Source organism: Trichosurus vulpecula, chromosome 1 (assembly GCF_011100635.1).
Source record: "Trichosurus vulpecula isolate mTriVul1 chromosome 1, mTriVul1.pri, whole genome shotgun sequence".
Taxonomy (NCBI): domain Eukaryota; kingdom Metazoa; phylum Chordata; class Mammalia; order Diprotodontia; family Phalangeridae; genus Trichosurus; species Trichosurus vulpecula.
Window position 1 is genome coordinate 21,614,208 of NC_050573.1, and position 15,881 is coordinate 21,630,088.

Sequence of the window (15,881 nt, forward strand, 5' to 3'; positions counted from 1 at the left end):
TCCAAATTTCCCTATTTCAGCTGAAGGCAGTAGCAGCCTGTCAGACACCCAGCTTCATAACCTCAGAGTCATCTTTGCCTCTTTACTCTCCCTCCGTCCCTATGTCCAGTCACTTCCTACATTTCGATCAGTCCCCACTCACAAGGCCGTCACCCTGGGGGTTTAGGCCCTCATTATTTCTCCTTGAGATGACTGTAAGAGTGTACCAGTACGTGTCCCTCTATGCAGTCACCAGGACTCTACTGTCCATACCGATGTCAAACTGACAGTCCTACAGTAGTGGGTCAGTTCCAGCACTTCCCTGCCTTTATTTATTTTTTATTTTCTTTTTTTTTCCTACCGCTTTAGAATAAAAGGCAAACTTCTCTGCTGGCATGTAAAATTCTTCATCTGGATCTGACCTAGCCTCTCAGACTACTTCCGCATTTCTCCTCTTCACATACATGACATTCCAGTCCAACTGGCCACTTCCCTGTACCCCATACATAACATTCCATCTCCCACCGCCATGACTTTGCATATGCTGTACTATACCCCAACCCCTTAGGCCTCACTCCTGCTTCCACCTAAGGATGGCCTGGGCGCCACCTCATACAGGGGCCTCTCCCAATTCTCCCCTGGTGATCAGTTCCCTCAGAGGGTGAAATGATTTGGTGTTTACTCTAGACATAGTGTTATCGATTCTCTCTGTCAAAGCTCTTTTCTCCCAGAAGGCAGGGACAAAGCCCAGAAAGCTTTTGTGTCTTTGTGTGCCTAGTGCTTGGCACAGAACCTGCCCATAGTACGTCCTCAATGGTGCTTCTTAAAGTACCCTGAGGGAGGAAGTCTCCAGTGGAATATTGCCTCAGATGCTTCCTAAGCTGCAACCCTGGGCTAATCATTCATTTCTCTCAGCTTCAGTTTACACATCTGTAAAATGGCATTCCTCTATTTCCCTCTTTAAAGCACAGTGACTCGGCCCACCCTCTTCAGAACATTTCCTGGTCCATTCTAAGAAACTCAGGCAACAGTCAATACTTTCCTTTGTGCGCCCAGAACACATTCCACCTCTGGTCCCCGGCACTTACCCAGCAAACAGAGAGTATGGCTCCCTTCTAAGCACTCACAGACGTCCACACATTGATCCTTGCGACTCAGAAACAGAATGAACTTACGAAGAAAGTCATGATATTCTAGCACAACGAGGCGCTGCCAGGGAGAGAATCACCACTAGTGAAAATGGAGGCATTGAAAGGGACAGGAAGAAGGTTGCATTTGAATAAAAACAAACAGGCAACAGCCACAATTTCTTCATGGAAAAGGTTTTCCTAGCCCATGCAAACATCCACCGAAAGAAGAAAAGGCAATCATGCTGTGAAGAAATGCGTCACCCCTGCCCTGGGGCTCACAAGGCAAAAGTTCACCTAGAAAAAGTGGAGCCAATGCCCCAGGACCATGAAAATGGAGGTGGGGAGGGTGACAGACCAGAGGATCAAAAAGAATCCCAGAATTCCAGAGCTGGAAGGGCCCTGAGAGACCACCTGGTCTAAACCCTCCTGACACAAGAACCTTAAAAAGTCATCCTCCATTGAGGGAGAGCCAACAGCCTCTCCAGTCATTCCACTGAACCCTGGGCCTCAACTATCAGAGGGCCCATGGTAGTTGACAGGAGGGGTGGCTGGGAGATCTAGCCAGTCTCCCTTTCTCAGGCTGAAGGGACAGCCTCCTCCCCTCCCAGGGGGCCTCAGGTTGTTTAGGCAGACTGAATTACACAGAGAGGAAGGCTTGCTTTTTTGTAAATGCTATAAAGGGGAAGAAAATAAATGGAGAAAGACTGTTAAGGGGAAAGTGAAAACCAAGAAAGTTTCCATTCAGTACAAAGCCAAGGAGCTGATTCGGGTGAGATCAATGGGGTCCACTCACCTTGGGGGCTAGCATGCTGAGATGCGCCACGAAGGCAGGCACTGACATAATATGGATGAGGAATGGTCGTAAGAGATTGTCCGAAAAATGAGCAGCAATCACGGGGCTGGACATAAACAGACACCTTATCACACACCTCCTCGAACGTGGGGCTCCATCCACTTGTTCAAAAACTACCTCTCCACCCCATGGCGTTCACCTCCTTGAGAAAAGCACTGACAATGGCCACGACACGGCAGGGAAATTAACAAGGAAACACGGGGCTGGGCACCCAAAGCAGAAATGGTGTTTCTCAAACATGGTGCACTCCAAGGGGGCTGCAGAGGCGAACCCCAACAACTGAGAGAATGTTGGCATTTCCAGTCACATGAACCTTCCATTCGAACACATCTGGGACCAATCATCTGGCTAAGTCTGGGAGCCTCAGAATGTCAGGGTGATGGCCCAGTATCGCAAACACCAACAATCCATGTCCCATTAATCCAGGAAGGGAGGGAAGAGGAGGGAGGGGAGGGAACAGAGGGGAGGGGAGGAAGGGGAAGGAGGCAAGGGCTCTCTCTGTAACATTCCTGACAAGTGGCCATCCAGCTTTTGTCCTTAGCCTCCTGGCTCCAGAGATAGCCCTGTCCACTCTGGGAAATAAGTGCCAGCTTAGAGCTGGAAGGGGCCACTGGGATCACTTCATCCAGGTTGCTGCCAGTCCCTCAACTAAAAGGGTTTGCTTGGCTTGCTTTCCTCCTGTCTTCTTAGCTCAACAATGAGTAGTGGCCCTGGATGAGTCACTTTACTTGTCTCAGCCTCAGTTTCCCTATCTATAAAACTGGGATAACAGCAGCACCCATTTCTCAGGGTGGTTGTGAAGATAAAATGAGATGTTTGTAAAGTGTTTTGTAAACCTTAAAGTTGTCTGTCAATGCTAGCAATTATTTCTTATCAGAAGCAGTAAAGCTTCAGAAGGACCATGTTAGGGATTTCAGAGCGGGGGTGTGCTAAGAGTGCTGCAATGAATGGAGGAAGGGACTAGAGCTCCAGAGAGCTGGGTCTGAGTTGCCTGACTGCCACATCCCAGCTGTGTGGTCTCCCCTGTAAGGGACAGGGGGCTGGACAGAAGACTCCTTCCTGGCGAGGGGGTGCCTCAGGCCTGGGCCCAGAGCAGCTCTCAGGAGTGGCCTGTTGGACAGGGCTGAGAGTAGGGGCATTCACCCAGACAGGCGTCCTCAGGCCCCTGACTGCATCATGCATCCTAACCTGCACAGCAGACAACTCACCGTGAAGCCAGAGTAAAGGATGCAGCCAACATGCCTCTTGTCAGGGATGGTCTGGACCTCGCCAGGCCATTTCTTAACAGGATCTGAAAGAAAATGGCCATTTGTCAAAGGTGGGGGGGCGGGGGTTCTGATTCTCCCACCAAAGAGCACCATTTTCAGATGATAAAAGAAATGTGCCAAAGGGATGGGATTTGATGGCAGTCTACAAACTTTCAGGAGGATTCAGGGGACACCAAAGGCCTCTGTCCTCAGGAGGGCTGACGCCCCTCCCTGTATGGTGGTGCCACTCCCTGCCTGAGCTGGCCCGACATGGGGCACAGAGCCTGCACTTGGCCTGGTCAGGCTCCAGAGCCAGGAGCTTCCCCCATTTCTACCCAGGCACATCTCCTTCCTCTCCCCTCATTTCATAGTCAGGCACTCTCCAACAAACGACCCCTCTAAGGCACAAAGCACAAGTCTGACACACAGAGTAGGTACATGAATTTCAGAGTCACAGAATTAGATAGAAACAATTCGAGGTGCTTGACCAACTAACTTGGGGTCACAAGAAGGGCAATTCCCCAGATTCCAGCAAAGGGAGCAGGAGCCCTCAACAGAACCAACTTCAGGCTTCAACAGGCAGGAGGTGGAGTCATTCAATAAGAACATAACACCTCTCCCCACCCTAAATACAATGCCAAACAGGTTGAGGGGAGGGAAACAAGGAACTTAATAATTAGCTTAGGGTTCTCTGGCTAAAATATAGTTCCGTCAGCAAAGCCCCCAGGACACCCCCTTCAAACCCAGAGCCACGTCCTCTAGTACTTCAGGGTATAGAGAAATACTGGGTTATAGGAACAACCAACCTGTAGAACAGAATACAATCCATTCTGATTGAGGTGTCCCATGATATTTGCACAGAGATGGTTCATGGTAGGCCGAAGGGTCTCCCCTAAAAGAATAGGATGTCTAAGAAAAATCACAAGTCGTATGTGACTCATAATAGGTTGCAGCAGTTCAAGAAATCACCTTCACAAGTACAAAATGAGACCAGAAGTTTGAGAAAGATCTAGAGGTTTTCATGGGGTGGGGATGGTCTAAAAGCTCCAAATGAACCATGAGCATGTAAGGCAGTGAAGAAACAAATGCCATCTTGGACTTGGGAAGAGAAGTAAAGCTTCCAGGAGGACAAAGGTGAGAATCACATAGTCCTCTGGGTACCTTGGTTGGACCATACCCACTGTATCATGTTCAGGGCTGGACATCAATTATGAAGCTAGAATGTGTCTGGAATGGGGAAAGGCCTTGAGTCCAGCCCACCAGAAGGCTGGCAGAAGGAGCCTAGAACCCAGCAGGCTGAGGGCTGAGGGTGAGAAGACATGACAGTTGTCTTCAAGGCTTTGGATGGCTATCAGTGGGAGGTGGGGATGGGGGCGGGGAGGGGGTGGCAAACTGTTTTTGGCCCTAACGGGAAGAACAAGGATTCCACTTTAGCTGTGAGGTCACAGGCACTACCCACAAGTGCATGGGCTGTCTCTCAGAAGGCCTCCCTCGAGGTCTCCGAGCAGAAGCCTGACTGACCAGTTAATGGGGTGCTGTGCTGGGAAATCTCAGGGGGATGAAGACTGGGCAAGACGTCCTCAGGTCCCTCCCAACTCTGAGTTCTATACAGGGCAGAGGCAAGGGTCAGGCCTAGGTCTATGACTCCCAATCCAAGGCTTTTTTTGCCACTTCATTTATAACAGCAACAAAAATAAACCCTGGCCACATTCCCAGAAGAAACGGAAGATTCTTTAAGCCTTCACGTTCCCTTTTGGGCTGATTTTGACAGGATACTATTCTGTTAGAGGCAGGGAGAGGAGGGAATAGAGAGATGCTGGAGGTCTTTTAGTCCACTGATGCGGAAAATGCTTGGGGATGAGGATACCTTCAAAGAGAAGGGGAGCCACAGAATGCAATCTTTACAGCCCAAACAGAATTCTTTGCTGCTCCGGGATTTCTCAGAACTCCCTGCAAGTTTGGCATTCCTCAGAATGCCTTGGGGTGGAAGAGGATGGGAAGAATGAGCCAGTGCATGATGCAGTGCAGTCCTCCAGGTCTGCTGGTTACTACTCGAAGGACAATGGCAGATGCTTCATTCACCTCTCTAGGCCTCCGCTGCCTTTGTCAAATGTGGGAGGTGGACTAGATGAGCTCTGAGGTCCCTGACATCAATTTATTCTAGGCTGAGTCAGAGGAAATAACCCACCAAACATCTGCTCCAAGAAGGCCCTGGCTGTCCCACACCTGACCAAGAACAATACATATTCTATAGCCTCCCCAGCCAACAGGCCTCTGGGATCTGCCTGGAGACTTCCAGGGAGGGAGATGGAGCCCATTCCACCTCAGGAAGGGTCTCCTGACATTCAGACCTAACCAGAGACAAGACACTTCTTAGAAATTTGACAGATGACTGTGTTGGTAAGCAAAATGGGCTCCTTAGCACTTAGTTCAACAAGTGCCCTAGAATAGTTTGGCTTTTGTTCCATTTGAGTAATTCATTGAGTCTTACCAAGTGCTAAGCCCCAGGACCAAACTGCTATTAGGTGTAAAACCTTAGTGGGTGTGGATTGGCAACTAAGGTGGGGCCCAAGGTGGGGCTGGCTAAGGGGAGGTGCTAACTCCAGAGCCATGCTCTATTAGGTGTTAACCTAATCTATGTGGATGTGAACCTCCCAGGGTCCTAAGGGGAGGGGCCAACTCAGGAACCAATCACCAGAGCCTAAGCTCTGGTCATTCGGACCACATTTGATGACGGCTGAAGCCCCATAAGAAGGGAGGACAGAGCCATTTGTGCAGGGCCCTCAAGATGGTGTTGATGAGGAGACTCCGGGCAGCTGTAGCTAAGGAGCCCTCCAGCTTGTAAACCCGGATGGTGAGACTTTGAACTCTGGTAACTATGTATTGGGATTTGAATCAGACAAGGTCTGTCTGTTGATGTTTGTAATTTGTTTGTATTTTGTTCTAAAGTTCAGGATGCTGGCTTTTTCCTCTGAACTAAGTGAATGATATTTGTATGCTGAATTAAAGTAAGCTTGTCAACCCCTTCACCTTGCTTTCCTTAGTTAAGCAGATCAAAAGAACCTGTGCTGTTGGCAGCTTTCTGGGTACTGGCTGTGGGTGGATCTTACACCCCCACAGAAGCTGCTAGCTGGATTGTGGAAACAATGACAGAGTTTATTTGAAGGGTAAGATTTTCTTTGTGCTTGGAAATGAGATTGAGTTTGCAACAGGTACCCATGTGGCTTTCCTACACACACACACACACACACACAATGACAGAGTTTATTTGAAGGGTAAGATTTTCCTACATACACACACACACACACACACACACACACACACACACAACACAAAATGAGGAAATTTATACAGAGCTGTATGTACTTAACCACTTGTCACCAGAGAGTTTAAGAAAGGGTGCCCTACCTTTTCCTCGGACAATTTTCCATGTTGATGTGTCTGTGAAGTTAACGAGTAGGGTGAGGTACAGGGAGATCAGTTTAGAGTCTTGTAAGATGTCAGGCTGGGGATGACAGAAGCAATTGTATTGAGAAAGATCAGCTCCCAATGCAGGTCATCAGTAAACCAGTTACACTGAGCCTCCGGAACTCAGAATCACCAGTAAATTAAGCCTAAACAAACTTTTTCCTTCTTCATCTTTTTAACTCTGGGGTTAGTTTAGCATTTCTGAAATGTCTACGGGGCACTTACTGTGCAAGGTCCTCATGGCACTTACAGGTGGGGAGGGAAGGGTGTCCTCACACTTCCCCCGCACCCCACCAAGTACTCCAGACAGTACAAATAATGACAAGCTGTCAGTTTTTGGCCTTTGAGAGCTCAGAGTCACTTTCTTGTCATGGTGGGGCCTCATAGAAGGACTCATATCCCAAACCATAGCAACTTCCAATGACCCCCGGAGGAAGAGAAAGCAAACAGGAGATTTTAGCAGCCTCTAATGAAGGCTGAGTATCAATGCTTTGGGTCCTGGAGCAGAGCCTCCCAATCCACTCTCCCTGCTCTCTTCGCCCCGGGGTCACTGCTCAAGCCTGCACACAGGATGTGCCTCAGAAATGCTTGCAGGGTGACTTTGGTCTGCTGCTCTTCAGAAGCATGTGTCTATCCGAGTGTCTGGGAGTTTTACAGATATGGAACTCAAATGTTTTACATGGGAATAATACGTCCCTTACCTTGAGGTACTTCAGATACTTGCAGCAAATCCACAGGATGTCTTTAATTTGCTTGATCCAAAGGAGAGTGAGGTCTTTGGAAAGAGCCAGGGACACGTACCACACCTGTGAGCACAAGTGATCACTGTGGTACCACGGCCAGTCAGCAGCATCCTTGCCCTGCTCAGCCCTGGCCCTGGAACAGGATTTGACCTCAGCACAGACTCCAAGGGCAAAATGGCCTTCAAGGGAAGGGACCCAGATGAACTAGGAGGGACAGAGAGGTCTCTGCCTTTCTAGCTACGGATGCTGGCAGGGGTTGGATGAGACACTGGATCCTCTCAAAAGCCCTGGGAGGAAGGGCCTATGACTGTGGGCATCCCCATTTCTCAGATGGGGCCCAGCAGAAGTAACACGCTCACAGTCACCCAGCCAGAAATCATCTGAGGCTGGACTTGACTTCAACTCCTCCTAGCTCCAGGTCCAGGTGGCTATCCATCATATCATCCTGCCGCCATGGTCAGGAGACTAAAAAATCATTCTTTTCTTATTCTTATTTCAACATCATTAGCCCTAAAAGAAAACTCTAAAAGGATGACATTCAGCATGGGATTTCTAAGGAGATTTATGAAAACCCCAAGAGCAATGCTGACTGTATTGATCCAATGCTGACAAAGGACCCCCGGGGGGCCTGGGGACAGTCGAGGACGGGGCTCTTGCTTTGGTAACGTCCTCACTGGAGAGAAGGCTCAGGAGTCCCTGGCCACACTTATCTCAGGCCAAATAAAACAAAACACAGCGATGAAGGAAGTGAAAGAACACCAAGCTTCAGGAGGAATCGTCAGAGACCAGTAAGAAGGACAAGACAACAGCGGCCTTTGTTTCCCTCCCTCACATCCCCGGCCCCCAAATGAGGCAGCCTGGGCGAGGGGATGGTGCCCTGGATTTGGAATCAGGAGGCCTAGCCTTGTGATCACAGACCATGGGATTCCTCTCTCAGAGCTGCAGTTACTGTCTGCAGAAACAGGAATAGGTCGACTCTCTTCCCTTTGCGGGGCTCAGTTTTGTTGACGACAGAATGAGGGACTTAAGCTAAAGGATCACAAAGGGGTCTCCCAACTCTAAGATCAATAATCAGGGACAATCACGTGTGTGATGTATCTCACAGCATCCCTGCCTTAGAGCTGGAAGGGCCCTTTGGGTCAAACTGAGAACAGCAGAGGGATTTGCCCAGAATCCCACAGCGGCAGGGGTCTCTAGAAGGAAATGGGAGCAGGTGTGTAAAATTCTCTGTAACCCTTACACAGCAGCCCAGAGGCTGGCTCTTGGGAAGAAAGCCAGAGGGCCAGAGGGATGTTTGGAGTCCTTATTTCTGGCCCCTCCCACTCACCTTTGGGTCATTCTCAGCCTCCATGCTGCTTAGGATGCAACGGCACAACATTCCAAACCTCTGGAAAGAACCAGCAGGACAGGTTACAGACTCCCAGGGTAGGAAAGATGCCTCCCCATTCCCATTCTAAGGAAATTGACAACGTAAAGCTACAGAATTGCAAAGGACAAAGTAAGAGGCTTGTCTCATTCCTGGGCCTCGAGACTGCCAAACAAGGAGAGCCCAATGGTCGGCTTCATCCTAGCCAGCTCTAAAGGCTAGTACCACACCAAGGACAGAGCAGACCTTCAGTGATGCGATGGACAAGGGAAGCATTATGGTGCCCAGAGATAACAGATAAGAACTTCAGCAAACAGTCGTTAACAGTGCCAGCCCACCAGCAACCGGGTATCAGATCGGCTTTCCCACCTCAAGATGGAAAATTAACCAACAAGCGCTTACTAATCACCCATGACGTCCTAGGCACATCCTAGGCACTGGGGATCAGGACAAAAATGAAAGGCTCTGCCCTCTAGGTGGGGAAAGAGCACGTGCCCATATAAATAGATATCCACAGTGATCAATGATCACCTTTCTCAGCTTCTCTGAAGCCCCTGCCCCATCATCCACCCTCTTCCTGACACTCTCGTCTCCTGGTTATCATGTATGGCGCTGCTCTCAGCTGGTTCTCCTCCGTCTCCTCGGCCAGATCTTCATCCACGCCTAGAATTCTCTCCCCCTCATTTCTGTTTCCCGGCTTCCTCTAAGTCCCAACTAAAATCCCACTTTCCGCAAGAAGCCTGTCCCCATCCCCCTGAATGCTCGGGCCTTCCCTCCATGATTGTATCCAATTAATCCTGCACGTATCTTGCTTATATACACTCTTTTCATGCCATCTCCCCCAGCAGACTGAGCTCCTTGAAAGCAGGGGCTGTCTCTGGCCTTCCTCTGTACTCCTAGTGCTCAGTACAGGCAAGAACATAATTGGTGCTTAATAAATGTTTGTTAACATAAACCAAATGTATGTACAATGTATGTATACACACATACACACACATATTGATAAAATACTCATTTATTTGTGGGGAGGCAATGGCAGCTGGAAGAATCAAGAAAGGTCTTACATAAAAGGTGGCATGTGAGGAAGCTCTGAATTAAGCTAGGGATTCTAACACAGCGGCCTCCACAGTAGGGGCTGTGCCCCCCAGGGGATCATGGGAAAATCCCAAGGGTTCATGATTAACCAACTGCAGCTGGGGAAGCTGATCTACGAGACTGACACGTCACTCCCTATTCAAGAAATCTGAGTGCTTCCCTATTGTTTCTAGGAGCAAATACTACCTAGTTGCTATCTCTTTATTTCTATATTTGGCCTATGTTTTACAATGTACATAATCATCCACATAGAGACAAAGAGAGCTTAAAGCTTTTTTTTACTCATAATGGTGCGTAATCAAGAAAGGTTCAAGGTCAAAGGCCTTTGTCTTGAAGGAGTGGAAGTGAGGAGGGTAAGAGCTCCATAGGTGGACAGGAGCCCAAGCAAAGGTATGGAGACTGGCACAGAATGTTTTGTGCAAGAAGAGGGTGGTGGGTGGCTTAGCCGGGCCGTACTGTGGGTGAAGGAGAATGACAGACAGAATAAGTCTAGAGAGCTGGTGGAATCAGCTGGTGATGAGGCTTAGATGCAAAAAAGGGACTCTGCTTGAGCCAGGAGGCAACAGAGAGTCATTGAATGAGGGAGGGGCTTCGGTGGGAAAGTCAGACCTGGGCTTTGGGAGCTGGAGGTGGCTGGATTTGAGTGTAGAGAGCCTCAATTCCAGGAGAGTAATGAGGCTAGGGAGGGCTAATGAAGACCTGAACGAGGGTGGTGGAGTTAAGAGCTGACATGAGGGGAGGAAGAGGGACAGGCCTGGGGTGGCTTCAAGGCCACAAACCCTGGCCAAGAAAAGAACACAACAGCAAAGGTTGCTCTTCTGCCTAAACAATCACTGGCTGCCTGCTGGCAATCCCAGCTTCCCCAGCCAGGTTTGCTCTGCTCAGGATCTCTGTGGGGCCTGCCCAGACCCTGCTCAGAACCAGCCAGCACAGTCAAAGAGAAGGTAGGGCAGCAGGCAGGCACACATGCATGCATGAGGTCACCTTACCAGCTCATCCTCTCTAGCTCTGAATATGAACAACAGCTTCCGGGCAATCTTAAAAAGAGAAAGTGCACTTCTTTTATTGGCTCCAGTTGGGTCAATGGTGTCAAAAAACTCATCAATCTCTTTCCTGGGAAAGGAAGAAGAGAAAGGAGGTTTAACCAGAGCAGGAAGAGGCCTGTGGCCTTTCCCATGCAATCTGTGGTTTACTGGTGGAGGTAGGCCTTCCATGGAGGCAGACCACCCCTTCTCCATGGCTCAGTAGGTAGACTCTGGGAACATTCATCACCCACTGGCTAGGCCCTGAGGCAACAGAAGCCTACAGTGGGTAAGACCCACTCCCCAGGTACGAGGGCTCCAGGTCAGCCCATCCAGGAATCAAAAGCACAATGTCCTGGTGGGAGGGAAGGGGTTAGACAGAGACTGCTGAAGGAGATTTGGCACCTACCTAATGTCTCTCTGTAAACGACATCGACAGAGAAATCTGCGGACCAGGGCCTGTATCTGCACGGCAGCCCGCTCCTTTTCCTTCTGTCCTCGCCTCTCTTCCCTGGCCTGACGTGCTTTGTCCAGGAACTGGGCTCGGGCCGACTGGGATGTGCTGAACATTGTTACAAACCTTTCATAAACCAAAAATAAGAACAAAATACACCGTCAGGGGCTGCAGCCATGTAAGGCGGCCAGGGCAGGGCTCTGAACAGCAGGGAACCAATCAGCTCGAGGCATCAAACGTCCTCAGTGCCCCAGGAACCAGCCTGAGGTGATGATGGTACCTGGGGCCCAGGGCCCAGGTAGGGGACAGACCTGAGAGAGGCCCCGCCTTTGGTCCCTGTTCTTTATACATTATGGCAACATTAAGGTTGCCTATGTTTCATAAAAGATGGGAGACAGAGAGGCAGAGTGGCCAGCTGGCCTTGGGCCTGAGAAGAACTGGGTTCGCATCCTACCTGTAGCAATGTCCAAGGTCAAGGTCAAAGGCGAAGGCCTCTTATTTAACTAGTGGGACGACTGCAGGGGTGGGGAGACCCCTGGTTCTTAAGTGTGTTAAGTTCTCAACAGATTCAACTTTGTCAATTCGATATTTCTTTTGACCTTGAACTGAATCAACACTAGAAGGACTAGGCATCATCTGAGGCAAAAAAAATCCAATTTACTCTGAAGTAAAAGGTTGCATGCTACTATCTCTGTTTCCTCATCTTGGTCCTTGGAGGCAGCCCTGCTAGGTGTTAATGAGGAGGCATGTTTTCTCCAGGGCACAGTAGCAATGACTTGTCCAAGCTGGCTGGGCAATCCCACACTCAGCTCCCTTTAATTGGTTGGCTTCTCCTCCCCATGAAAGAGGAAACATGTAAGACTCACCTGAGGATTTGCTTTTCCTGCAGAAATACCAGATGATCATTAGATCAAGCACTGGACTTGAGACTAAGGCCACCGCATCTCACTTAATTTGGATTCTGTCGTCTCAGACTAAAGAAACCAGAGGAAAAAACTCCAGGTGAGCAGCGGAATTCAATCAATGAAGCATTATTTCTCAACTCCCATTTCTACAGAGCTTTGAGGTTTACTGAGGTTCACACCCCCTGCCCCACAACTTCGGGAGGTAGAAAGTATATGGTTCGGTGGGAAGGGAGTCAGAGGACCCGAGTTCAAATACTCTCTCATTTCAGGCCTATCTGACCTGGGGCTAGTGACTTTATCTCTCTAGGCTTCAGTACCCTCATCTATAAAGAGAGGGACTTGGACAAGAGGTCCCCTCCCCTGTCTCTCTAAATCTATTGCTATCCCCATGTTACAGGAAAGTAAACAGGCTAAAGTGACTTAGCCAAGGTCACATTGCTAAGAAGTGTCAGAGGCAGATTATGAACCCAGGAGTCCTGAGTCCAAGTTTTGCTGATGCCTTTAATTTGTTTATATCACAGGAATTTCTAATACACAATACCCCCTGAACCTTCCCCTGTAGTGAAGAGAAAAAAAAAGTGACTGCTTCTGATAAACCAGGCAACATGTCAATCCCTGAAAACCTTCCTACCAAGAGTGGGGACGTGATGCTTCAGATTCCCTGAGGACTCAGCTCCAATGTTCTTTTCCCCATAACTCAATCTCCTGACCAAGGCCAAAAAGAAATCTCATGATAATTTTTTCATTAACCAATTTGGGCCAAATGTTAAAGTTGGATTTCTGATTTAAAAGGAACCAATAGTTAGCAGAATTGCTTCTCTTCCTCTTTTTTTTTTTAACTCAGTTAAAAAGGATGGCTTACTTGGTAGGAGGGACTGAAAAAGAAGGTAGCATGATAAAGGATATCAATAAAATATCAGACTAGGTTTATGGGATGGGTTTCACCACTGAAGGCCAAGAACTGTGTCTAGTAGTTCAGAGGAAACAGCTATCTAAGAATGGGGGTTCTGCTATTCAGAGGGGCAGCAGCGCAGAATGAGTGAAATGATGAGGATTTCAGAGGGATCTGATTCCACATCCACACTTGGCAGGAACCTTCAGAAGGAGATGAAGCTGCCAAAGCAGGGCCCCAAGCTGCTGAAACATATCACTCAGACTCTTCCTATCAAGCTGGCCTTCTCCCCAGGATCACCAATTGTTCATCCCTCAGGATTAGGGGAGGAGAAATAAACCATATCCCTTACCACCAAGCCTACCTCAAAACTCATCTTCTCCAAGGTGCCTACCTAGAAAACCAATCCATCAAGACGTACTGTGTGACAGGTATGATGCTAGTAATTGGCATTTATATAGCATTTTAATGTTTGAAAAGCATCACATCTTAACCGATCCTGGCAATAACCCTCTGAAGGAGGTACTAGTGGTACTATTTTCTCATTTCACAAATGAGGAAACTGAGGCTCATACAGGTAGTGACTTGTCCATAGTTCAATTGGTCAATTAAGAAGCCTTTATTAAGCACCTATTATGTCTCAGACACTGTGTTAGGCATGGGGGATACAAGTACAAAGAATGAAACAACCCTTACTAGAAAGCTTACATTCCAACATTAGAGAAAATTACACATATAGATCCATAACAAACAAATGCGAAGCAGTTAAATACAAGGTAATCTGTGACTAGCAGTTGTGGAGGGTGGGGGGGGGGGGGGGAGGCGGCGTGGACTACAGGATCACAGCTTATAGCTACAAGAGATCTCTGAGATCTAGTCCAAACAGGAGGCCTAGAGAACACAAGTGATTTGCCCAAGGTCACACAGGTACTAATGAGCAGAAGCAAATGGCCAGACTACCTCTTCATTGCATAAGAACTAAAAAGAAATTAACTCTGAGTCTTAGGAGAGAGTGAAGAGTTAGGACTGATGCACTGGCACCATGTTGGGGCCGAGACTGAAACTCTGGAGTCTGACTGCAAGGCTAATGCTCTTTCTTGCCCCAATACCGTAAAGACATTTCACAAAGCTTTATTCACCAACCAAGTATTTAGGCCACCCGAGGTATCTGCTAAGTGCAGTATATAATCCTATTTCTCAGTCAACAAGCATTCAAAACAATCACAACAGGTGGGGCCCTGCTTGTCTGTTCTTTCTGCCCAAGGCTATGCCGGGAGGAGCACCCGGGCATGTAAAGTTCTTTCATTCATTCACCCGATAAACGGCAGCTTGGCCTTTAAGAGGCTCGCTCATCTTCTAGTTAGGGACACACGAAGATTAGGGAACAACTAGGGCAAATCAAGGGCTGACTCCAAGTTCAAAATCTGCCATTTAGGGCAGCATTCCTGGGAGACCCGGGGTCTCGTCCTGGCTACGTTCCTGGCTAGTTCCAGAGAAAGGCCATGGACTTTGGAGTCTGAAGACTCCAGTTCAAATCTCAGTACTGCTACTGCCTGCCTGAAAGGGGGAGGGAGGGGAAATGAGAGCTGACCGCAGCTATCCAGTCTCAGACACTTACTAGCTAGGTGACCCTGGGCAAGTCAATTAGCCTCTGTTTGCCTCAGTTTTCTCAACTCTAAAATAGAGATAACAGCAGTGTGGATGCTTGTAACTGACATTTCACCTTCGTAAAGCATTGCATTATCTCAATGGATCCTGTAAAGGAGGCACTGGAAGGAAGTACTCTCCTTTGAGGATCAAATGAGATCCTTGTAAATCTTTTGTAAAAGCACTTAGCATACAGTGGACACTATATAAATGCTCTTCCCCTTCCCCCTATTACCTGGGAGAGGCTCTCGACTTGCCCAGCTTGGCCCCAACGGGTAGAACAAGGGGTGGGGGCTACAAACAGGTAAAGAAAAGCTGGGTCACCAGTGTCCCTACTACGTGCTTCTGGGGACACAAAGGGAGGCCAAGCCTTGGTCCCTGTTCTCCATGGGAGAGGGGACACCAATCACTGCGTACAGATGGAGCAAACAGGGGTCACTTCCCAATGGAGAGCGGCCTGAAGGAGGCCGGGAGCCTGGTCCGCAAGGGGCTGGACCGCCCATCTTTGGAGCCTTGTGGCAGGGCATCCTTGGAGGAGCAGGTGTGGACGGAACGTCTCCACTGTCACCCCCATTAGACTGGCAGGGACGGGACTTTTGTCTGTCTTGTATTCCCGAGCTGGGCACACAGCAGGTGCTTAATAAATGCTTGTTGACGTGGCTTGCTCAGATCTAGGTCGGGGCTGCACAAAATAAGGACGTGCAGGTGTAGGTTGAGTGAATGAGGGAGTAAATGAATGAATGGAGGGGGACTGGGCGGCGGCCCGAAGTGACAGAGGGGCCACACTTTGGCCTCGGGAGACCCCAAATGAGGGGCTCCGCTCCTGCAGGTCGGAGTTTATCCCCACCCAGGCCCGGCCCCAGGCGCCGATTACTGGGGCCCCAAGAGTCCTGGGCCCGGGTCCGACTAGGGCCCTCTGAGAAAGCCCTTCTCGGGCCTGTTTCCCCAGCTGCTACACCGAGGGTGGGGGGGAAGAGAGGCCTCGACGACATCTTAGCTGCTCGGACCCGGGCCCGGGGCTCCAAACGACCTCTGCGGGCCGCGGCGGCGGCGACGACAACGACAACTACGAAGACGCGC

The 15,881-nt window shown here is 49.2% G+C and overlaps 1 protein-coding gene across 3 annotated transcripts in view; it reads right to left on the minus strand.

Moving 5' to 3' along the window:
• Nucleotides 1-15,881, minus strand: part of UBE3B (ubiquitin protein ligase E3B) — a 54,914-nt gene that overhangs the window by 38,814 nt on the left and 219 nt on the right. For all 3 annotated transcript variants that reach the window (XM_036741792.1, XM_036741791.1, XM_036741790.1), the window contains exons 2-11: nucleotides 12,224-12,331; nucleotides 11,313-11,483; nucleotides 10,871-10,994; nucleotides 8,748-8,807; nucleotides 7,379-7,483; nucleotides 6,618-6,714; nucleotides 4,016-4,101; nucleotides 3,171-3,253; nucleotides 1,903-2,008; nucleotides 1,068-1,188 (exon numbers count right to left, since the gene is read on the minus strand). In XM_036741792.1, coding sequence (XP_036597687.1) covers nucleotides 1,068-1,188; nucleotides 1,903-2,008; nucleotides 3,171-3,253; nucleotides 4,016-4,101; nucleotides 6,618-6,714; nucleotides 7,379-7,483; nucleotides 8,748-8,807; nucleotides 10,871-10,994; nucleotides 11,313-11,473 — 943 coding nt within the window. In that variant the 5' untranslated portion in view covers nucleotides 11,474-11,483; nucleotides 12,224-12,331. The remainder of the gene's footprint in view (nucleotides 1-1,067; nucleotides 1,189-1,902; nucleotides 2,009-3,170; nucleotides 3,254-4,015; nucleotides 4,102-6,617; nucleotides 6,715-7,378; nucleotides 7,484-8,747; nucleotides 8,808-10,870; nucleotides 10,995-11,312; nucleotides 11,484-12,223; nucleotides 12,332-15,881) is intronic.